This window comes from Eurosta solidaginis, chromosome 3 (genome assembly GCF_040869045.1).
Source record: "Eurosta solidaginis isolate ZX-2024a chromosome 3, ASM4086904v1, whole genome shotgun sequence".
NCBI classification, from domain to species: domain Eukaryota; kingdom Metazoa; phylum Arthropoda; class Insecta; order Diptera; family Tephritidae; genus Eurosta; species Eurosta solidaginis.
The window spans coordinates 218,067,828-218,093,653 of NC_090321.1; the positions used below are offsets into that span (position 1 = coordinate 218,067,828).

General features: G+C 40.5%; 1 protein-coding gene across 1 annotated transcript in view; it reads left to right on the top strand.

Moving 5' to 3' along the window:
• Nucleotides 1–25,048, top strand: part of LOC137246964 (facilitated trehalose transporter Tret1-like) — a 36,056-nt gene extending 11,008 nt beyond the window's left edge. Inside the window, exons 2-5 of the mRNA XM_067778027.1 lie at nt 2,594–2,871; nt 3,009–3,200; nt 23,943–24,251; nt 24,318–25,048. Of these exons, the coding sequence (XP_067634128.1) occupies nt 2,595–2,871; nt 3,009–3,200; nt 23,943–24,251; nt 24,318–24,841 (1,302 nt within the window). The 5' untranslated portion in view covers nt 2,594 and the 3' untranslated portion in view covers nt 24,842–25,048. The remainder of the gene's footprint in view (nt 1–2,593; nt 2,872–3,008; nt 3,201–23,942; nt 24,252–24,317) is intronic.
• Nucleotides 25,049–25,826: the final 778 nt, after the last annotated feature.

Sequence of the window (25,826 nt, forward strand, 5' to 3'; positions counted from 1 at the left end):
TGCAATTTTTTTTGAAATTATTGTTTAGACAGCATTTCGAAAAAAGAAAATAAGAGATCGGAGTAGGAATTGAGGGGAAGAAAAAGAAGGGAGGGTTAGGGAGAAGTAAATGAAGAAAGTGCGGGGGAAGGTGGGAAGGAGAAAAAGCATGTGCAAAGAAGGAGATGAAGACGAAGGTTGAGGAAGAGAAAAGCAAGTAGGAGTAGAAGAGAGAAAACTCGAGAATGGCAAGGATCAAATATGGAGAGAAGGAGGGAGAGGCAAGGAGTTAAATTTTTTTGGCAAAAGCCACAATATGACAAATGCCTCTGTAGAGTAATAACATAGCAGAGAGGAATATTATCGGTCAGGAAAACGGGTCAATTATTTATCTGTAACTTATTTATAAAAATGAAAGCCATTTTAAAACTTGCCTTAGTTTCACATAGTTTCGTAAACGTTCATACAAACAAGGACATTGAAATTGGTCGGCCGGATGAAGCAGATACCCGATATTTGGTATGCAGATCATATATATGAGAAAAATGGGGGTGAGAGAGGGAATGCGAGTGGGACGAAGACTGGTAGAGGCAATGGGAATGTAAAGTTTAGCGGAAGTTGGAGTGGGTGTGGAAATGGAATTAGGAGTGAAGGTGGGACTGGAGAGTGGAAGTAGGCAAAATAATGGAATAAGGGATGGAGAAGAATTATAAGAAAAATGGAGAATAGTGTAGAGAAGAATGGGAAATATAGTGAAGAGGGGAAGCGAAGCTCAATTTTTAAATGAAGGCAACCGAATTTTCGGGCTGGGTACTCTAGTTATTTATGTACTTAGCACGTGCACGGATTGTTTGCTGGGCTTGGGTCCACAGTTACAATGAAAAACTAAAAACAAGCCTGGGTGAGAATTAGCGTTTCTGGCAAATGCTTTAAGGACTGATTGAAAACACGACGAACGTGACAAGGCTTGAGGCCACGAGGGTTTTGCGGTTGGCCGTTTTGTAGTGGGAAAGAGACTTAGCTACCTAGTACTCCCCCTTGCAGCTGCGATTAGACTTTTTCAGAAAATAAAAGAGACACCCGAGACTGCGCTGCCGTGTTTGCCACTTTGACACCAAGGGCTTTGAAGGTAAAGAAGATAACCCAGGCTCAAAACATATTCATATTTAGTGCAAGGTTTCATCATAAAACAATATAGTTGTCTCCTGATCCAGGGGCAAGATACGAAATTGTTCACGTCGTGGTTGACGTCTTTTTAAGCTCCGGGGTCCAAGTATCAGCCCGGACCAATTACTTACCTCTGGATTCACACCTCTTCCACTATTCCACCACTGAGATCAATCTTTGAAGTTGCGTTGTAAATCAAGATCACATTTTTTACTTATTATGTTACGGTAAATCGCGCCGAATCGGAAAAGTATAACGTTGCCTACAGAGTCATGCTGCGTATGGGCGCAGCAATCTATGAGGAAGGGAGTGAGATGCATCATAAGAAGACAGTATTGTTATTAAAGCAATCTCGCAAACCACCACAAGCTTTGTTTGTGTGAACGACCGACATACCGATTGAATCGAAGCAGTGCTGCTTCAGATTTGTAAATTCTACTACCGATCAAATTTGCATGATTAGTATGCAAAATGACGATGAGAAACATCATATGCGCGGTAAGACAAGGCAACTCCCTATCGTAAAGTTTCTGTGCCCTGATGCCCGATAAGGTGAGTCTAACTGCATATCAACCGTGATGATGCACTCTGTTTTAAGAGCATGCAAATGCCGGGGTGTCCTGGTTTCTCTGAAGAAATGATCAAGCAGCGAAAGACCCACCTCCCAGTCTCTGCCAGACTGTCGAAAAACCTTGCCCCCCAAAATCTGAGTTGCCTTGTTTGCGATTCTGGACATCGGCAGATAAAAAGATTAATCGACTCCTTTTACTCCCCATTCTAACATCTTAGGCAGATGGAGTTTGCTTTTATGCGCCGCCATCAGAGCATTAGTACTATCACTGTAGGTTTGTTTGGCTTGAGATGGAACCTAATTACTTTTTTATCCAAACACGGCCATGATCACCGTGAGGTCTCGCATTTATTATTGCGACAAGTCTTGATCTCATATTCATCTCATTTTCCTAGGGAGATAGATCAGTGGTGGTAATGCATAGCTTTAAGCCCCGCTAGTGTCTACTTTGGAACTTTACCTAGCCACCTCATCTGCGAATTCATTTTCTTCAATATCGCAGTGTCCAAAACCCAGCAAAGGAAGATGTTGTGTCGAAAAAATCTTTACCTCGCTGTTCGAGACCGTACTATTCTAAAGCAGTTTGGCTACTCTCTATGACGCAAACCTCCGCCTGGATGATACAAGTGAAAAACTAAGTTAAGCATCGCCTGAGGTGCGCTGCTCACTTCGCTTGATATTCCCAAGCATGTTATACCTTGAACCTTCCCAGCCATCTGTTCTAAGACTCATACTTTGTAAGGTTTGTTGAAGGAGCTCATACTAACACTTTTGTCCCAAATACTGCGCTCGAACACTCATACAAACATATCAAGCTGACTCTGTAAGCCAACATTCTCATAAAATTATTTCTTATATTTTTTTCCTTTGTTACAGCATGGCAGAACCTAGTAGCTCCAAATCAGACGAGTTACAGCCTTTGATTACAAAAAATGGCAGAACTCCACAAATATACGCAGGACCAAATACAACAACAAACATACCACTTGGTGAACAAAGTCTTGCTGTACGGCGTCAAACCTTAATGGTTTTCTTGGGTAATTTTGGCTTGCTGTCGACTGGTATGGCACTGGGTATGCCAACGGTCACTATGCGTCAACTAACTGACCCGAATGAGTTGGTACATTTAAGCGAATCGCAAGCGTCTTGGTTTGGTAAGTTATGTGCTGCAACACAGATGAATCAATTGCTTTGTTCAAACTCATCATCTTGCGTTCATATCAATTACTAACTTATTTGTATTGGATATTCTTTGATTTTGTTATAATTTTTATTTTATTTATTATTTTAGCCTCAATCAACACTCTTTCATGTCCATTAGGTGGTTTAGTTTCTGGCATTTTATTGGACAAATTTGGTCGCAAGTGTACGCTCATCGTACTGAATGTGATTGCTTTATTTGCTTGGTTGTTGATGGCTTTTGCTGTTGAGGATGATGCCGATGTGGTTTTCATACAGTTGTTGATATCGCGATTTTTTATTGGTAAGTTCAATTGATAATAGCGACAATGAGTTGACTATTTACATTTACAAATATATCTTCTAAATACCGCGACGGCTCAATATTTTCTATGATGAGATACTTTAGTCAGGTTAAGGTTTTCGTTTCAACTGTCAGTTCAACAAAAAAAAACCGTGTGCGTATTTATTTACGCGTGTGAGAAGTTATACTTTTTTGGGATCATTAACAAAAAGGGATACCTATTTACTAAATTTCAGGCAAATCGAACTGTGAACAGAACTTGTTCAATTGGATCGGTACCTGGTCCACTTCCCGGAAAGAAACTTCACAGTAACACTCTCCAGGTCGCTTTCCAGCTATCCTGCAAATATGAATAAAATCGGCGGAGTGGTTTCGGAGTCCATAACCTGCATACACACATATTACTTCCTTCTATATACACTGAAAGAAAAAGACTGGTAAAATCAATCGAAATATGGGTCAATTCAACCGAAATTTCTGTTAATTTTTATCCATCGCAACAAGATTTTGAATCAACTGCGAAGAAATCGTTGATTCGTAATTGACCATTTTAGTAGTCAAATAAACAAAAAAAGTTGTTTCATTATACTTTACCCAAAGTTTTGTTAAATTAACAATTATTACTGTCGCTCTAAGAAGACCAATCAAAACTGTTGATATGAAAGGGATTTCTGTTCTTTTGAAATTACCAGTGCAACATGTTAAATTAACAGATTTAGTGTTAAGATGAGACTAACAGTGAAAGCCATAGAAATGACAGAGATTTTTGTTCATTCGAAATAACCATCGTAAACTGTTAAATTAATAGATTTTATTGTCGAAATGACACTACAAGTGAAATTTATTGAAATAACAGATACTTCTGTTTTTCTAGATTATTAGCGTAAACTTTTACATCAACAGAGTTTTCTGTTCATAATGTCATATACCTGTGGAAAAAAAAGTCGGATAAATATATATTTAGGATTCAATCGAACTAAATCCTTGATGCTTTCGAAGTTGGAACGGTTGACTTTACCTTTTTTTGCCGTAATAAAAACACCTGCACGGTTTACCTTTTAGGTTAAACAAAAATTATGCTTTATTTTAACAAAATACTTTTGTAAAACGTCCGACGTATTTAGAGGACAAAAATCAAGTGGCCTGATAAAATTACTGTTCATATTTCACGAAGGTTACAGCATAAAAGAATTTGGTTACCGCTAGGTCTATATGCTATTGCTATGTACTGGAAAAAGTTAATTGAAAAGGTGACTATGTAAACAAGTTTAAGAAAAGAGAGTTAAATTTGCAATACAAAGCGAATATGTAAAAATGTTTGTACAGAATATGCAGAGCTGTTATGCTGACTATTAGGGTACTCCACATTACTCCCCTCCTAGACGAAAGTTACATGTACCGACTGGGGAATTTCACTTGTCGACCACTTCGTGTAAATTTCGTCGATGCGTTGTTTTTGTTTTTATCTGGCTGAGGGTTTCGGATAGAGCTATGCGTAGGCGTCTTTGATACGTTTATTTCCGGGGTTAGTTGTGGCCCTCTGAGTGTTGACGGACATTGATAATCGGAGCTTGTTAAAAATGCGGGTTTTAGTCTATCGATGCTTATGTTGCGTAGTTGCCCTCGAATGAGCACTGTAAAATATTTTGGAGTTTTATGCGTTACTGCGAACGGTCCGTCGTACGGATTAGTTAGTGCGGGTCGCACGGAATCATTCCTTATAAAAACGTGTGTTGCGGTTTGTAACTTTTGTGACACAAACGTAGTAGGAGGCGAATGGTGGGCAGTGTCACTAGCCCGAAGCTTTTCCATTGACTTACGAAATTCTGCTACCGTATCACTGGTTACATCTGTTGGCCTAGTGGGTGGAAAAATTCTCCAGGAACTTTTAACGTCGTACCGTAGACCAGTTCCGCTGGGGATGCGCCGATATCCGGTTTGAATGCCACTCTAAGTCCAAGCAAAATCGTAGGCAGATAGTGCGTCCATTTGCTGGAGCCTTGGCAAAGGATTGCTGATTTCAGACAACGGTGCCAGCGTTCGACTATTCCGTTGGATTGGGGGTGATACAACGTAGTACGCAAATGAGTTGCTCCCAATGATGAAATAAGCTCCTGAAATATTGCGGATTCAAATTGTCGCCCACGGTCCGACGTTATGCGCTCGGGGACCCCAAATCTCGATATCCAAACGGTTATTAACGCCTTGACGACAGTCTCGGCGGTCATATCAGGAATGGGGACCGCTTCCGGCCATCGTGTAAAACGATCGATGATAGTGAGGCAGTAACGCTGTCCTTCGCATAAGGGAAATGGTCCGACTATATCGATATTGATGTGCGTAAATCTACCTTGAGGTGTAGCATATCTGACCAGTGGGGATTTCGTGTGACGATGGGTCTTTGATCGCTGGCATGCTTCACATCTTTTGACGAAATCTGCAACGCTCTTTTTTATGCCTTTCCAAACGAATCGAGCTGTAACCAGCTTCGTAGTGGCGCGAACTCCAGGATGTGCCAGGCTGTGCATTTTAGACAATATCTGGTTTCGAAATTCTTTTGGAATGTATGGACGAATATTTGGCGTAGACGTATCGCAGATTAATTGAACGTTCGTTCCTGTAGGAATAAACGGTTTTAATGATAAAGAAAATTTAGCGTTTGTACCTGATGCCAAAAACGTTTGCAACTCGGGGTCGGTTTGCTGTGCCTGTGCTATGGCATTATAATCGATTACTTCGCCCAGTGACTGAATTCGAGATAATAGATCTGCCGTAATGTTAGCTTCTCCCGATATATGTCTTATATCTGTCGTAAACTGCCCTATGTAGTCAAGCTGACGCGCACGGCGAGGAGCTGTTTTTCCAGTTTTTGCCTGAATGCGAAGACAAGAGGGCGATGATCCGTAAGTATATGAAAGCGTCGTCCCTCTATCACGTAGCGAAAGTGTGACACAGCTTGATACATTGCGGTTAGTTCCCGATCGTACGTACTGTACTTGTGCTGTGCTGGTGATAGCTTTTTGGAATAAAATGCTAGGGGTTGGAACTTGCCGTCAATTATTTGGTGTAAAGCAGCTCCTACAGCGAAATCAGAGGCGTCGGTATGCAGTGACAATTCCGCATTTCCTGATGGGTGAAACAATAGCGTCGCGTTTGCGAGTTCTTCTTTACAACGTTTAAACGCATCCTCGGCTTCAGCATTCCAAACGGGGGCCGTCATGTCGTTTTTCTTATTTCCTCGAACGAGCTGCTGTAATTCAGACTGGTAGCCGGCAGCGTGAGGAAGGAATTTTCTATAAAAATTGATCATTGCTATAAAGCGTTTCAGATTCTTGGCGGTAGTCGGTTTGGGAAAGTCTACCAGCGATGCAACTTTTTCTGGTAGCGGTTTGATTCCAGTGGAATTAAAAAGGTGACCTAGAAATTTTATTTCCGGTTTTCCGAAAACGCATTTGGAAATATTTATTGTCAAATTATTTTCCTGTAGTCGCTGGAAAAGTAATCTTAAATGTTGCTGATGCTGTTCTATCGACTCTGACGCCACACATATATCGTCAATATATGGAAAGACAAAATCCAAACGACGCAGGACCTCATCGATTAGACGCTGAAATGTTTGTGCCGCGTTACACAGCCCGAATGTCATAAATTGAAACTCATACAAACCGAAGGGCGTTGTTATTGCGGTCTTCTGCACGTCGTCAGCGTGGATTGGCACTTGGTGGAATGCCTTTTTTAGATCGATCTTTGAAAACAACGATTTTCCGAAAAAAATATTGGCGAAGTCTGTTAGATAGGGCAAGGGATACCGATCGGGGAGGGTTTGCGCGTTTAGAGCTCTATAGTCTCCGCATGGTCTCCAGGACCCATCGCCTTTCCTATGTGTGTGTCTATAGCGGCACGGGCTGCGGCACTTACGAGTGTTTGTGCCGTACTTTTTGTGGTACCAGAACTGGGTACTAGCTGATGAATCCGGATTGGCTGTTTCTGGTCGATTTGTGCTTCGATGTCGAAATTTACTTGCTGATCTCTGCCGAGTGCGTGAACGTGAGCGTATAGAGAATCTATCGAGACGCTTGCCGAGGTCTTCTACGGTTGAGCGGAGCTGATTTATTTCACTCGCACCTCCTGATTCCACTTGATGAACGTGGTGCGGTGTAACTGCGTCGATGATCGGGTCCGCAATCTTTGTAAATTCCGCAGCAGTACCCGAGGATGCAGCAACGACGGGTTGCGCAATTTCTGGGAGACGTTTAGTCCACAAGCCTTTTAAGGCGGCTTCTCCTAATGTATTTCCGGCGACGCGTTTCATTTCGAAATATAGTTCGGAAGGTTTTTTATCACCGAGTGGAAGTTCGGATAGAAGTCGGTTCAGGCGTCTTTGTTCGTTATCGGCGAAATGCTCTATTATTTTAGTATTGACGTACTCAAATCTATCCTGTTGTGGCATAGCTGCGATCACCTCGGATAGTTGACCAATTACCGTGGGATCGAGTGCGGCGAACACAGTTGCCGCCTTCTGTTTGTCGGAGGTGATTCCCGATGCAGTGAACCAAAAGTCCATTGACGTGAACCAAGCTTCAATATTATTACTGGACATGGCAGGGATTGGTAGCCGGGTGTAAACTGCAGCAGCTTGTCTTTCGACTAGCGGTGTTGTGTGGATGGAATTGTTGGAGTTCTGTGGTGGCGTGTTAGCCGTTGGTGCCGAAGAAATTCCGCTATCGTTTGGCATCCTTGTGCTTTATGCTAGATTCGCTTACTAGTACGTGTTCGAAATCGTTGCAACGACAATTTTTGCGGGGTCACCACTTTTAGGATTCAATCGAACTAAATCCTTGATGCTTTCGAAGTTGGAATGGTTGACTTTACCTTTTTTTGCCGTAATAAAAACACTTGCACGGTTTACCTTTTAAGTTAAACAAAAATTATGCTTTATTTTAACAAAATACTTTTGTAAAACGTCCGACGTATTTAGAGGACAAAAATCAAGTGGCCTGATAAAATTACTGTTCATATTTCACGAAGGTTACAGCATAAAAGAATTTGGTTACCGCTAGGTATATATGCTATTGCTATGTACTCGAAAAAGTTAATTGAAAAGGTGACTATGTAAACAAGTTTAAGAGAGTTAAATTTGCAATACAAAGCGAATATGTAAAAATGTTTGTACAGAATATGCAGATCTGTTATGCTGACTATTAGGGTACTCCACATATATTTAAACTTACGTGGTATTTTTTGTTTGTATAAATTACACATAAGTACATTTCATTTCTAATGTTTTTATTGCTTTATTTAGTAATATTAATTAAAATAACAATAACTTAAATCTGAATTCAAATAAACAAAACTTGTTCCGAATTAACATCGACAGCTTTGTACGAAAGTATGTTGCCATATATATACGTAAATATGTGAATACATAAATACGTATGCTTGCTACATATATATTTGCTAAATACATATTCACACACGCGTTAGTACATGCTCTAGCGAAAATAACGGCACTGCAACGTTTGTTAAACCACATTGGCGTCGGTTTTCAAGAACAACTTTTTCTTCAAAAATTTTCACCATATTGTTATATTATAATTATATTTATATTTGTGTACGCACATTTGATATAAAATGTTTCCATTTTCTTTGAATTTAAAACAACCATCGGACAAATAAGTATGTGTATGTGTATGTATATGTATGTACTTTCTAACCGAACTTCAATTGGGCGTACATCAAATATGCTGGCACACATTAAACATTATACACTTTTCAAATAGAAACGAGAATAGTAGTCACGAAACTGATTCTCAATTCCTTCAGTTGCAGCTCATTCTCAATTTCTTCTCTCGCATGTAGAGTTGCCACACTTGATTGTTTCGAACAAAACTTGTAGTATAAATGTTTGGCATAACATTTTAATAGAGAAGTTGAAAGTTATAGAAAAGTAAAGAATCAAATCGCGGGAAGGTAATTCACCACTGGAGTAACTTTACATGTAATTCGGCAAGTTTAGTTCTCGTAACACTTTATTTTGAAACGATTCCCAAACTACTCAAACTGTTATGCTGTCACAAACATCAACATTAAAAAAGTATGTTTTTTATTATCTTATTAGATTCGTTCGCGTGAGTTAAAATTCATAAAAACTTGAACAAAATGTTACTAACTTGGGAAAAATCCTGTTCGTTCAGACAAAAATGTAGCAACAAGAGGACGCAATTTTGCATTTCGCTTGGAGGAGATGTTGCAAAATTGTACCCGATAAATAGGTGTCCCGGTCTCGCAAATTTTTTTTGCAGTGTTATGCACAGTAAATTCAAAAAAGGGTTTTTTCCTTTTGTATTGATAACTGAAAAACTAGTTTTTTGTAGTTTTCCTAATTCGTGTGTTTTTTCGATTTGGTGGTTTTCTTATTTTGGTGTTTTTTTTTTAACAAGCGGCACCATCGTCATAAGTACAAAGTAGAGAGCACAGTGAGCGTAAAATCCTCTTTGAAATTTGCTCATGCATTGACTGTTGTTCGCTGTTGAAATGACCAGTGAGATCAATTGTGTTAGCAGAAAAATCAGTTAGATTGATTAGGAATCTGTCAATTTTACAGAATTTTGTTAACTTAAGAGCGACAATGTCTCTCTAATGACTAAACTAATTTGTTCGCTTGAAAAACAACTCCGTCGAATTAACAATAATTCGATCAATTTCGCCGAATCTCCGTTAAGTGAAGAACAACAAAAAAGGTTTGTTGATTTTACTAGCACCATTTTTTTCAGTGTACATATATATAGATAGATTAAATCTCCTCGGTGCAAAAACATAAGTATGCATATATGTTAATACGTACATACAAACATACCAAGAAATAGAACTTTTGTTTAAGAATTTGAACGAAAAGTTATACATTTTTAAGCAAAGTGTATTTTTAAACAGATGTATACATTCTTAAACTTTAAAAATATTAACATGCATAAATGTGTGTATGTATGTCAAGCCGATATGAAATGAAAATACCTACAAACGTACATATATATGCAGCGCTAAATAGCGCTAGCAATGATGGCTTTTTTTTCGAATATAATACATCCCACTCAAAGCAAGTTTGCTCGTACAATTCACAGCGAAGACACACACGAACTCCATATTCAACCTGCGACTTTTGGGTCACATAACTTCAAAAATTTTCATCATACACAAGCCCTAGCTCTTTTAATAAATATAAATGCAAGGTGCGATATACCTCCGAAGAGATTAAGAATGAGCTTCTCTTCCAATTTGAGTTGAATTTGGTACTAAATTTTTGGGTTTCCTTTTCTCAGAACTTAAACCAAGGATCTTTGTTGTGGTAGGCGGAGCACGCTACCACCACACGATAGCTCTGTTAAGTTAACAATTATTACTGTCGCCAGGAATACCAATAAAAACTGTTAAAATAACAGACCAGATATGACCAATTCGACAAAGATTTCTCTTGTATCTTGGCCATTTGTGAGCGCCGTGAGCGTAAGTTTCTCTTTAAAATGAGCTAATGCATTTGCATATATTGAGAGTTTGTCGCTGCTGAAAGAACCAAAAAAACCAGTTCTTTTAACAAAAAGTAACTTATATTGAATGAGAATCTGTCATGTTTATAAAACATTGTTAAATTTAAACCAACGGAAACGACTAAACAAAAGAAACTCACACACAATTTACCGGATGTATGTTAAGAATAAAAAACCCGACTTATTTATTTTATTAGTCACATATATTTCGATGCTCATTTAGATGCCCTTGGATTACAACCAAAACTTCTTTGAAGGCCGGAGTAAGCAGTTTCTGCAGAGACTTGTTGCTCACTCTTTAAATTTTGTCTTAAAAAAAAAAACACAAAATAAATGCTTGGCGGGATCAACCTTCGAGCAGATTTAAGCTGGAGACATTGGTGCTTTATCGGTAACCGTATCGGTTACCTTTTAACAGCTGATTCGACCAATCTTATGAGAATCAATGCAATCGATTATTGGTGCCGCTAAGGTCGTAACCGTATCGTAGCCAACCAATTGGGTTTTGGTTTACCGTCGTAACGATAAACAGCTGATTACGTTAGGGATACGGATACAGCGATACGACATACGGCACCAATGACTCCGGCTTTAGGCCAAGCTCTCTTCTCTCCTCAAAGCAACAAATTGGTTGGATGGGACTTAGATGTTTTATGTCGACATGGAGCAGCACCTGCAAGGCAGACTAGTTTTCACTAAGAAGCTTTTCATTGCAGAAATACACTCGGAGTCTTTGTGAAACCACATCCGAGGGCGACCAAGCTTAGAAAAAGTTCTTCTTATTGAAAAACTTTGTTTAAAGCTTTTGTCATGCTTTGTCGAGAACTTGAACCTAGGACCTTCGGTGACTTCAAAATCACTCGATATGACATCATGTTAAAAGATTCAAGGGGTTGCCAATACAGTATATAGCTTATAGAGCCCAATTGTCAACGTCACCTACCCCTGGCGTTTTTTGTTTATTTATCAGGCGAGGCTTTGGCGAAGAGGGAGTTGTATGACTTAGAAGATTCAACTTTATCATATATATTCGTTCCCGAAATGATCCCTGACGGTGCTACTAGTACCGGATCAGTATCTCCAAGGAGCATCAACATCGATACATCGCTACAAAAAGAGAAATACATCATATACACTACCTACTGATAACAGCTCCCAATCACTCACTTAGTGAATCGCTGTGCTGCAGCCAAGTAATTACCGATAAGATTGGCCTCGACTATGGGCAAGCTCTCAACATATTTGAACATGTCAGTCTGTGGTGCTTTGCGTTATCCCAGCAAAACCTATCTACTTCAGTAGTATATAATGATTGGACGATTTTAGTATCCATGCAACTGAGAAAAGCGACCTTGTAAATCTCTTCAAAACCTTTTCTCTTTTTCGTAAATCTCTTCAAAAACAGATTAGTCCGAAGCCCTGTCTTGTTGTTGCTCAACTTTTTCCCCTTTGCTGCATATATTTATACATTCGTATCGAATATACTTTGTTCAAGTATTTGCATGAACCGAAAGCTTCGTTATTAAGAGAAGAATGACTTTCACTGTGAAATGCAGAGGTTCAGTAGCTTAAGGAAGGGTGAGAACGGGTACTCCGCAGCGCGTTATTCTGTCTTGCCTCTCTTGGCCTTGGCAGTGAACGAACTACAACAAGGCCTCCAATGTAGCGGCTGCCAAGTGGTGGCGTGGGCTTACGTGGAGGGAGAAAACTCCCCGTCGGCTTGAGGCACTTTCTAGAGGGATACTTGGCTACAGCGGATTGGTGGTCTGAGTCCTGCGGTTGTGAGTTAAGCATCCTGGTATTCCGAACAACCTTCACTAACGGAGTTTCTCTGGTACTATCTGAACTGGAAAAGGTTCAGCCGCCTTGTGGCGCTGCAGTGGGCCTATTAGCAAAAGCTCTCTTCCAAAGTGGCAACCTGGATGTATGACATGTTGATCTATTGGGTGCTCTTCTTTGGATTGCTGATCTGATGGATCGCACTAGACACTGCGTTTAACGCAAAAAGGCTGGAGCCCGCGCAAAAAATGGCGGAGGTGGGGCCCTCAGCAAAATACTGGCTATGGTTTTGAATGTCATTTTCATACCTGGTGGACCGAGCTATAGTTAGGCTTCGAGGCACACCAGCAGTCTTACCAGTTCGGCTTCATCCCTAGCAGAACATATTACTGTGTTCACGGTGTTACTCCGACTGTTAACTTTACAACGTATATACCCTCGTGAGAAAAGTGGGGTGGGGAGCTCGTCTAGGGCGGGAATATGGTGATATTTTTTACGACTGGGTCCAAGCTGTATGGGGGCTTATTCATAAGCAACTTTGGCTTCCCAAACACTGCGCCGCTTTTTCAAGCGGATGTTTTAATTTTCGGGATGCTACGCAGTGCATCATGTGATAGGGCTTACAACATCTACTTGGACAGTCATGCAGCTATCAAAGTGCTGAGCTTCAAAGCTGTGTGGCCAACAGAACACTACTCGCTACTTGCAGTCTGCTCCTGGAAACCTTTCGCTAGGTCCTGCTAAGCAAGCGCTGGGCTGACGCTACCTCTTTTCGTGTGTCGAGATCCTTCTGGAGGGTTTTTAATAGCATGCACACAGCGGAACTACTAGGGTCCAGTGTCATAAACGTGCAACCGATAAGAAAGGTTATCGCTGAGTTATCGTTTTCTAATCAAAATTTTGTCGATTATTTTTCTAAAAATTATCGATAAGTTTCCACACGGCGAAGTTTACTAGGACATGTTTCTGAATTTTACTTCTTCATCAGCTGGCTTTTCGGGTGCTGAGCTTTGAGCTCGAGTAGTTATACCTGCATTCACACTAGTGTTTAGGCAGATTGCTTTATCTACTCAGCAATTTGAAAGCCCTTCTGCCCTCTTTGTGATTTGTCTCTAGCTGTTGCCATTTTTTTTTTGCTATTCCTATTGTCCTATATCGATTTGTTTTCAAAAACTTTTAAATTTTTTTCTCGGAAAGTTATCGATTTGCTATGGACTCAGTATAGAAAAGTTATCGATTGCTATTCGTTATCAAAAAGTTAAATATTTGTTTTCGAAAATCCATCGACTTGCTATCAGAGTATTAATAATTTGTTATCAGCGTGCTATCGACGGGTAGTATGCTATGAAGCAGATATCGATAAGATTTCAACATAAAACCGATGACACATGTGTAACCGGTCGACAACAAGTCGTCTTTGCCGCGGCTATAAGAGCCCTATAACAATCTAATGCCTCAACGACAGCTTCGTTTTCAGGAAAATTTACGTCTGCTGTGAATTAAATTCAACCCACGGGCGAGCGGCCGGCATGGTGTGTGGTAGCGTGCTCCGCCTACCAAACCGAATATCCTGGTTTCACACCCCGGGCAGAGCAACATAAAATTTTAGAAACAAGTTTTTTTAATTAAAATAAGTTTTCGCCCCTTGGCAGTGATTTGGCAAGCACTATGATTGTATTTCTGACAGTGAAAACTCATCTGCTTTGCAGATGCCGTTCGGAGTCGGCAGAAAACATGTTGGTCCCGTCCCGCCAAATTGTTGAAGAAGCGAGAAGAGACGCACGGCCTAAAATATGTTGGGAGGTTATCGCGTCTCACATTTATTTATTTTATTTTTATTCATGGGCGAGCGCCACACTCAGAGAAAAATGCCGTTCTAAAATCCAGCAACACTGGACTCAATTCAAGATTTTCATGTTCTTACTTTTTTATACTCAGTTGAGCAGAGCTCACAGAGTATATTAAGTTTGATTGGATAACGGTTGGTTGTACATATATAAAGGAATCGAGATAGATATAGACTTCCATATATCAAAATAATCAGGATCGAAAAAAAATTTGATTGAGCCATGTCCGTCCGTCCGTCCGTCCGTCCGACCGTTAACACTATAACTTGAGTAAATTTTGAGGTATCTTGATGAAATTTGGTATGTAGGTTCCTGAGTAGCCACCTCAGATCGCTATTTAAAATGAACGATATCGGACTATAACCACGCCCACTTTTTCGATATCGAAAATTTCGAAAAACCGAAAAATTGCGATAATTCATTACAAAAGATGAAGCGATGAAACTTGGTAGAGGAGTTGAACTTATGACGCAGAATAGAAAATTAGTAAAATTTTGGACAATGGGCGTGGCACCGCCCACTTTTAAAACAAGGTAATTTAAAACTTTTGCAAGCTGTAATTTGGCAGTTGTTGAAGATATCATAATGAAATTTGGCAGGAACGTTACTCCTATTACTATACGTACGCTTAATAAAAATTAGCATAGGTTAGGTTAGGTTGGGGTGGCTGCCCGAGGGCACACTTAGGCCAGTAGTACTAGGCCCGTTGTGGTACCACGAAAAAACACCGTTACCTCTCCTCTTCGAACCATTTTGAGGACCTGATGAAAGCTACCAGGTCCTTGACGTCATGCTCCACAACCTGACTCATAGTATCAAGAAATGTAGCTCCCAGAAAGCGCTGTCGTGCTCCGCTTAGCGCTGGGCAGTTGCAAATGAGGTGAACCACCGTTTCCTCCTCCTCATCTTCTTTACAACTCCTACAGCAACGACGATAAGGCGCTCCTAGCCTTTCTGCATGCCTACCTATGAGGCAATGACCCGTTAGTGCCCCTACAAGTGTGGAAATTGTATCCCTTCTTATGTTGTAAACGTGACGGGACCTTTTAGGATCCCATTTCGGCTAGGTTTCTTTCGACTTTCGACATCCTGGTGTTTGTAGCCATCTTTCGTCGGCTTGACGGTAGATGTGCTCTTTTAGCATTAGCTTTCATGTGGACAGGGGCATACCTAAGCGTTCTTGTCCAGGAAGAACCTGCTTGGTTGTACCCTGCCTAGCGAGTTCATCTGCAATGAAGTTTCCCTCGATATCCCTATGTCCAGGGACCCACGTGAGGTGTACACGGTTCTGTTGAGCCATCTCTTGAAGAGATCGGCGACAGTTTAGTGCTAGTTCAGAATTGAACGAGTGGGAGCCCAGAGATTTTATGGCAGCTTGGCTGTCGCTGAAGATAAAAATTTCTTTGCCGATAATGTATGTCCCTATCCTAGCTGCGGCTTCCATTATGGCTGCAACTTCTGCCTGGAATACACTGCAGTGGTCGGGTAGTCTGAATGAGAGCTGGAGGTCAAGGTCCCTTGAGTATACTCCACCTCCAACTCTCCCGTTTAGCTTGGAGCCGTCCGTGTATATGGAAATGCTGTTGCCCATAGCAAGGCACTTGTACGACTCCGTCCAGTCATCCCTGCTGGGTATGTTTATCTTCAAGATGGTTTCCGCAACTGTTGTGGTCGCACAGTGATCCGTGCTAGGAGGGAGAAAACTGTAATTGTTTAGTATACTTGAGTGTCCTGTGGTCCGGTTGTTCCAGCACGACAACTCCCTTAGACGCAGGGCTGACGTTGCCGCTGCTCGATGGCCAGCCAGATCCAGTGGAAAGATGTCAAGAATGACCTGAAGAGCTTCGCTAGGCGTTGTTCTTAGAGCCCCGCTTATGCTTATCATGCTGGATCTGTGGACTTTACCCAACAAGTTTAGGTTTGACGCCTTGCTCAAGGCTGGCCACCATACTACTACCCCATACAGCAGTATGGGTCTGATAATCGCGGTATAAATCCATCTGCATATGTTGGGGGTGAGTCCCCATTTTTTGCCAATGGCTCTTTTACACGTATATAATGCAATGTACGCTTTCTTTTGTCGCTGGATAACGTGTTCCTTCCAGTTCAGCTTTTTGTCTAAAACTACGCCTAAAAATTTGGCTTTATCTGCAAGGCTTAGGCGCACCCCATTTAGTTCTGGTAGGTTCAACGATGGTATTTTGTATCGTTTGGTATATAAGACAAGCTCTACTTTATCGGAATTGACGCTGAGTCCACATCGGGAAGCCCACAAGGAAACCTTTCGCAATGCTACCTGCATCAAGTCGCACAAAGTTTGAGGAAACTTGCCTCTGTAGATAATCGCTAGGTCATCAGCATATGCCTTCCCGCTCCCCCAACTAGTATCTCTTAATAGCGAGTTTACCGTTAGGTTCCATAGTAAGGGGGAAAGGACACCACCCTGGGGCGTGCCCCTTGCGACAAATCGTGTTATCTCAAACTTCCCCAGTGAGGAAAGCACTTTCCTTCCCCTGAGCAGTTGATCAATTAGTCCCACTAGGGGTCTATTTACGTCCAGATCAGTTAAAACAATGTTAACGGCGTCTGGACTTATGTTGTTGAATGCTCCTTCAATGTCTAGGAAGGCCACAAGACAATACTCCTTTTCGAACAAGGATGTTTCTATAGTAGAGACTAGGCTGTGTAGCGCAGTCTCCGTAGATTTACCTTTGGTGTACGCGTGTTGATAGTCCGAAATGAGATTCCTATCAATGCTTGTAGTGAGAAAATCGCTAACTATTCTCTCTAGGGTCTTGAGTACGAAGGATGAAAGACTGATAGATCTATAGTCCTTCGGCTCGTAATGAGAGGCTTTGCCTGCCTTAGGAATGAATATGACCGTGGCGCTCCTCCATGCACACGGAATATAGTTCATAGCCAAACAAGCGGTATATATGTGCCGCAGCCAGTTGGCTGATACCTCCAAAGAGTAGATAAGTTGAGCACAATCGGAGAAGGACCACACCCTCTTTTAAAAAAAAAATTTTTTTAAAGTAAAATTTTAACAAAAAATTTAATATCTTTACAGTATATAAGTAAATTATGTCAACATTCAACTCCAGTAATGATATAGTGCAACAAAATACAAAAATAAAAGAAAATTTCAAAATGGGCGTGGCTCCGCCCTTTTTCATTTAATTTGTCTAGGATACTTTTAACGCCATAAGTCGAACAAAAATTAACCAATCCTTTTGAAATTTGGTAGGGGCATAGATTTTATGACGTTAACTCTTTTCTGTGAAAATGACCGAAATCGGTTGATGCCACGCCCAGTTTTTATACACAGTCGTCCGTCTGTCCTTCCGCATGGCCGTTAACACAATAACTTGAGCAAAAATCGATATATCTTTACTAAACTCAGTTGACGTACTTATCTGAACTCACTTTGTATTGGTGTAAAAAATGGCCGAAATCCGACTATGACCACGCCCACTTTTTCGATATCGAAAATTACGAAAAATGAAAAAAATGCCATAGTTATATACCAAATACGAAAAAAGGGATGAAACATGGTAATTGTATTGGTCTATTGACGCAAAATATAACTTTAGAAAAAAACTTGGTAAAATGGGTGTGACACCTACCATATTAAGTAGAAGAAAATGAAAAAGTTTTGCAGGGCGAAATCAAAAGCCCTTGGAATCTTGGAAGGAATACTGTTCGTGGTATTACATATATAAATAAATTAGCGGTATCCAACAGATGATGTTCTGGGTCACCCTGGTCCACATTTTGGTCGATATCTGGAAAACGCCTTCACATATACAACTACCACCACTCCCTTTTAAAACACTCCTTAATACCTTTAATTTGATACCCATATAGTACAAACAAATTCTAGAGTCAACCCTGATCCACCTTTATGGCTATATCCCTAAATGGCGTCCACCTATAGAACTATGGCCCACTCCCTCATAAAATACTCTTTAATGCCTTTCGTTTGATACACATGTCATACAAACACATTCCAGGGTTTCCCTCGGTTCAATTTCCTACATGGTTATTTTCCCTTATGTTGTCACCATAGCTCTCAACTGAGTATGTAATGTTCGGTTACACCCGAACTTAACCTTCCTTACTTGTTGTTCTTGAAAAACTAACGACCTGTTCTTAAAACAACAACCTTGTTCTTGAACTGACACCATTTTCTTGAAAAGAGAACGGCTGGTCTTAAAATATGAACAATGTTCTATTAATGAGAACGATGTTCTTAAATTAAGTACAAGAAAAAAGAAACGGTACAATTCGTGTGTACTACAATGTTATATACAACATTTGGCACAAGCTATCAAGCACCGGCTATGATGTTGCGCTTGCGATCGTGTGGCGCGTGTTTGATCACCGTGAAATGGGGGAATGGGGGATTACCCCCGGACCCGGTGTTTCTGAGGGGGCCCGCGATTTATACGTATTAAGACATTTTTTTTTAATTCAGGAGAGTTTTTAATTTTTCCATGTGCAATTTTTAAGCTGAATTTCAAAAGCAACGTATATCTGCCTTTCGTTTTAATATTATAGTGAAGTGTGAAAAATAAAAATCTATATATAAGGCTAAAATGTGTGTTAGTTGGTCGCCGGTGTTTGAAGAGATGCGTCAGTCGATTTTGTTCAAATGTGGACCAGGATACCCCTAGAATGTGTTTATAGAATATGGATATCAAATGAAAGCTGTTGATGAGTGCTTTAGTACCGAGTAATATATTATACCGCTGGGGGACTAGGGCCTCGAGATATAGGCCAAAACGTAGACCACGATACCCTAGAATGTGTGGGTAATATGGATATCAAATGAAAGCTGTTGCTGAGAGCTCTAAAGTAATTTTCATTGTGATATTGGATTTAGTCGCATCAACCTGGAAAACTAATAAATATGCATGCGATGTAAGGCGCGATAACCTCCGAAGAGATCTAAGGCCGAGCTTCTCTTCCAATTTGCGTCGTGCTCCTCTTGATTTTCCCTACAAATTGGCCGGACGGAACCTACATGTTTTATGCCGACTCCGAACGGCATCTGCAAGGCAGATGAATTTTCACTGAGAGCTTTTCATGGCAGAAATACACCCGGAGCGCTTGCCAAACACTGTCGAGGGGCGACCCCGCTTAGAAAAAATTTCTTCTAATTTAAAAACTTATTTCTAAAATTTTGATGTTGCTTTGCCCGGGGTGCGAACCCGGGGCATACGGTGTGGTAGGCGGAACACGCTACCATCACACCATGGTGAAAGCCGAAATAGAGACATGAATTAATAATACCCACATATCTATTTACATACGTCCTATTCGATTTGCCGGAAATTTGTTATATAAATTTGCCTGTATTAGTGTTTACGATCCTTTTTACGACCAGTGACGGACTGGGACTGGGATTAGGACTAGGACTGAGACTGAGACTCGGAGTGGGACAGGGACTGGGACTGGAATAAAAGAGATAGACTGAAAGAGAGATAGAATGAGACGAAGATGTGGAAAGATGAAGCGAAAAATACGTAGGGAGGGAGGAATAAAAGTATTAGGAAAAAGTGAAGAGGGGGAGGGCAGAGTTAGATGGAAAAAAACCTTTTTAAAATGTATGCACGTAGGCCAAATTTAGGACGTCTGCCGGGTCTGCTAGTTATTAATAATAAATAAATGGGTATACTAATTGAAAAAATCACCTTCCCACTCCCTCCAAAGATCAAACACAAACCGTTCTTGAAGTGAGACCGAAAAATGTTAAATCGACCACAAATCGTTCTCGAAGCGAGAGAACGAAAAATCTTAAATCAAGCCCAAGTAGTGCTTGAAATGCGCACAGAAGATTCACACATCAATACCAAACTGGTGATAAAATACGAACAGTGTGCTTGGAAAACTGTTCTTAAAAAAAGTCCGTCGGTCACGAGTTAAGAAAAAACGTACTTAACAGACTCTTGTCAGCGAATGTTCTTAATTATACTCAGCTGAGCAGAGCTTACAGAGTATATTAATTTTGTTCGCATAACGGTACCCCGTAAAGGCATAAACTAATGGAGATAGATATAAACTTCTATATATCAAAATGATCTGGGCGAAAAAAGAAATCCATTTAGCCATGCCCGTCCCTTCGTATTTCTGTCCGTGAGCACGATAACTTGAGTAAATTTTAAGCTTTCTTGATGAAATATGGTCTGCAGATTCCTGAGCACTCATCTCAGATCGCTGTTTAAAATGAATGAAATCGTACTATAACCACGCCCGCTTTTTCGATATCGAAAATTTCGAAAAATCGAAAAATTGCGATAATTCATTACCAAATACGGATAAAGCGATGAAACTTGGTAGGTGGGTTGACCTTATGACGCAGAAAAGAAAATTTTTAAAATTTTGACCAATGGGCATGGCACCGCCCACTTTTACAAGAAGGTAATTTAAAAGTTTTGCAATCTGTAATTTGGCAGTCGCTGAAGATATTATGATGAAGTTTGGCAGGAACGTTACTCCTATTACTATATGTGTGCCAAATAAAGCTTAGCAAAATCGGATGACGAACACACCTGCTTAAAAAAAATTTTTTTAAGTCAAATTTTAAGAAAAAATTTAATATATTTACATTATATATGAGTAATTTATTTTTATATAATTAATTTGTCTAGAATACTTTTAATGCCTTAAGTCGAACAAAAATGTACCAATCCTTATGAAATTTGGTAGGGGTATGGATTCTATGACGATAACTGTTTTTGTGAAAATGGCGAAATCGGTTGAAGCCACGCCCAGTTTTTATACACAGTCGACCGTCTGTCCTTCCGCTCGGCCGTTAACACGATAACTTGAACAAAAATCTATATATCTTTACTAAGCTTTGTTCACGTACTTATCTGAACTCATTTTATCTTGGTATTAAAAATGGGCGAAATCCGACTATGACCACGCCCACTTTTTCGATGTCGAAAATTTCGAAAAATGAAAAAAAATGCCATAATTCTATACCAAAAACGAAAAGAGGGATGAAACATGGTGATTGGATTGGTTGTTTGACGCAAAGTATACATAACTTTAGAAAAAACTTTGTAAAATGGGTATGACATCTACCATATTAAGTAGAAGAATATGAAAAAGTTCTGTAGGGCGAAATCAAAAGCCCTTGGAATCATGGCAGGAATACTGTTCGTGGTATTACATATATAAATAAATGTTCTGGGTCACCCTGGTCCACATATTGGCCGATATCTCGAAAACGCCTTCACATATACGACTAGCGGCCACTCCCTTTTAAAACTCTCACTAGTACCTTGAATTTGATACCCATACCGTACAAACACATTCTAGAGTCACCCCTGGTCCACCTTTATGGCGATATCTCGAAAAGGCGTCCACCTATAGAACTAAGGCCCACTCCCTTTTAAAATACTCATTGATACCCATATCGTAGAAACACATTCTAGAGCCACCCCTGCGTCACCTTTATGACAATATCTCTAAAAGGCGGCCACCTATAGAACTAAGGCCCACTCCTTTTGAAAATACTCAGTTTGATTGAAACTTTGCACACGTATCACGGCTCGATGACCATGCATTGGTGTGACGGTGTGGTGACATAAGGTTAACGGCCATAAGGTCAGTTGGCCTTATTACCACTTTGAATGGCCATACGTTTGATTGAAACTTTGCACACGTAGCAAGGTTCGATGACAATGCATTAATGTGATGGTGTGGTGACATAAGGTCAACGGACATAAGGTCAATTGGCCTTATTACCACTTTTAATGGCCATAAGTTTGAATGAAATTTTGCACACGTATCAAGGCTCGATGACAATGCTTAGTGTGATGGTGTGGTAACTTAAGGTCAACGGCCATAAGGTCAATTGGCCTTATTACCACTTTGAATGGCCGTAAGTTTGATTGAAACTTTGCGCACTTATCAAGGCTCGATGACAATGCAATAGTGTGATGGTGGGGTCACATAAGGTTAACGGGCATAAGGTCAATTGAACTTATGACCACCCCAAATGGCCATAGATTTGAAACCTTGCACATAATGCGAAAAAGGCATTCCTTTATTAATGATAGAAGTGGATGCAAGGCACATCTACGAAAGAGCATACTGGAGCCCTATTTAACACGCTTTTATTACCTTGGCCTGTATCTATCTATGTATCTATGTATCTATGTATCCATGTATGTATGTAAAGGAATCTGAAGTGGAGCCGAGAGCCCTGGTAATGCAGAGCTCCGAACTCCGTTGCACCTTTTGAAGCATTTTTAGATAGGTACTTTTAGCTAGTGCAGGCCACCAGACCAAGGCACCTTAAAAAAGAATCGGGCGCAAAATGGCTGTGTAAATACAGTAGGTCACCTTAGGGGAGAATCGCCAGGAGGTGCCAATTGCCCTCTTACATGTGAACAGCTCTGCTGCTGCCTTCTTGGATCGCTCCACTATATGGTCACTCCATAATAGCTTCCTATCCAGAATGACTCCCAAATATGTACTTGACTTGATCGCTAAACGTTAAGAACGTACCCCCAATTCTTGGCGGTGTAAGATTTGATACTTTGTACCTCCTCGTCAAGAGAACAAGCTCGGTTTTATCCGGGTTGACTTCCAAACCTGTGGCGGGTTGTACTCCTGGAGCAGCTCCAGGATGTCAGCTGGGTCCGTTGGCATCACTGGAACACAGGTTCTAGCCCTTGGTCGTGAGGGGATATCACGCGCCTCCACTACTTTGAGGCGCGCGCCCGGATATACCAACCCTTTCAGCGTGACGGCGGCCCTATAGAGGTTTACCGACCTGGCATCATTACAGGCAATAAGCTTGATATTGCCCTGGAACCACCCTGCATCGGTATAAGATGGCGGTGGACTAGGGTTGTCTTTCTTAACCTTAACGGCCACCGTAGCGAGCGCGGCCTCGATCCACTTCCACTGTTGTTTCGGGATCCTGTCATCTTCGCTGATCTCGTCTATAATGCAAATGATCTGCCGCCCCTTGGCAATTTCGGCGAAAGACCGCGTCCAGCATGTCTGCGTCTTGGCCCTTTTCGGTGCCGTGAGGTTTCATCATTCTCGACTAAAACTTTTAAAATTACTTGAACTAAAAAATTAAAAATAAATAATAGTTTAAAAAAACTAAAAAAACACGCTTTTATAGCAAACCGAACTAAAAAATAGAAAATAACTTTCAATTAAAAATAGTTTATATAACAGTAGTAGAAGGTCAAACAATCGTTTATAGTTAATCACCTCAAAATAAAATTATAATAAAATTAAAGTAATTAACAGAATAATTTAATTCACAGTAAAAAGCGTGGGGTGCTTGATATTGAATGTTACAATCATTCTATTGGCAACTATCTGAGAGGAAAGATATGAAATGTAGTCAAATGCCCCCACGATTTTTACTGTATTAAATTATTCTGTTAATAACTTAAATTTTATTAAAATTTTATTTTTTGGCGATTAACTATAAATGATTGTTTGACCTTCTACTACTGTTTCTTTAAACTATTATTTATTATTTAACGACTTTGTATCTCCTCTATAATGTCTTTCTATTATTTTTTTTTTGTTTGCAGGCGTCACTATGGGTATGTCCATCGCTCCAGTGGGCGTATACTCTGCCGAAATTAGTTTACCGCGCATACGTGGACGACTCATACTGGGTTCATCGATATCGACAGCTACTGGCATTTTGGTAATCTATTTGTTGGGATATTTTATACGTAAGGACTGGCAGTTGATTGCAATACTTTGCTGTGCTTATCAATTTTTGGCTTTGCGTTGCGTCATACCAATGCCTGAATCACCTAGTTGGTTGGTGTCCAAAGGTCGCATAGCAGAAGCAAAACAGGCGCTCAACTATTTTCGCGGCTTGGAAAAGTCAAGTGAGTATTTTTTGCAGGACAACAATTGGGTCAATATTTAACTGCTTTTCTATCCCTCCCTTCAAGGTGAAATCACAAATGCGGAAGTGCAAGCTGAATTTGATTTATTACAAAAATCGATACAACTAGTCGATGGTGTAAAGAAGCCACCATTTTTAGAATGTCTACGCCAACCAGAAGTCTATAAGCCGCTACTAATACTCATGGGTCTTTTCGCCTTTCAACAGCTAACCGGCATTTTCGTTGTTATTGTGTATGCTGTACAAATATCTCAGGAGGCTGGTGTCAACATAGATCCTTTCATGAGTGCAATATTTGTTGGGCTTGGGCTCGTAGTAACCACATGTATAATGCCCGTAATTTTAGAGCGTTGGGGTCGCCGTCGATCAGGACTAGTTTCTGCATTGGGCATGTGTGTTTGTATGTGCTTCTTGGTTGGTCAAAGTTGGATCTCATTGTTACGCAGTATACCATATTTATCAGTCTTAGCCATTATCGCCTTCATTGTTTTGAGCACATTTGGTTTGAATACGCTGCCCTTCTTTATGATATGCGAGCTCTTTCCGCAAAAGGTGCGCGGTGCTGCATGAGGTCTCACAGTTTCTGTGGGCATGGTTTTTTCTTTTATTTGTATTAAGACATATCCTTCAATGAGAGATGCGTTGGGGAATGAGTTTTGCTTTGTCTTCTACGGTATTATGGCTTTGTTGGCGGCAATTTATATTTACTTAGTGCTGCCCGAGACAAGGGGACGCACGTTGTTCGCAATTGAAAACCAATTTCGTACGGGCATTATATCGCAACAATAACGCGCCACACCAGTACAGTTGCAGCAAGCTGCGACGCGGTAAAGTGTGGCCGTAAGGCGGGTCGTTAATTATGCCGTGCAACAAAATGGATTAACGAAAGAAAGACGTGTTTATAGTATGGACGTTGCGTCTGTTTGGACAAAATAATAATTTTTGTATATTTGTTTGAGACATCAAAATTTGGTTTGCACTGGGGCATGTGGAAAATCATCATACTAAATCAGTGGTGCACTAGAGAGCTTCGGAAAACTATTCGGCGTTCACTTACATGTCGTTTGAGCGCAGCGACAAAAATTCGGGAAGCAGGCAGTCAATCAATTTAGCTTGTGCTTCAAGTAATCAAAATCTCATGCGTGAATTCTATGCTCAAACCAGAGAGGATAGATATAATAAGAGACGTAATTTCAATTTTTATTTGTAATGTACCTGATTGGCGGGTATTAGAAAATTGCCTTCTACACATATTTAAGAAGTTTATATTAATACTAGCAGACCCGGCAGACGTTGTTCTGCCCTAAATTTGGTCTATCTGCATACATTTTAATAAGCTTTTTCCGCCTAACTCTGCCCTCGCCCCTCTACAAATTTTCCAAATATTTGTATTCACTCCTCCCTCCTTATTTTTCGCTTCATCTATCTCCATATTCGTCTCATTCTATCTCTTTCTCAGTCTCTTTCTCCTTCTCTCTTTTCTCTTCTCTCAAGTTTTTCTCATATATTATTGCCAGTCCCAGAGGGTGGTATGTATTTTTTTCCAGTCCCGTTC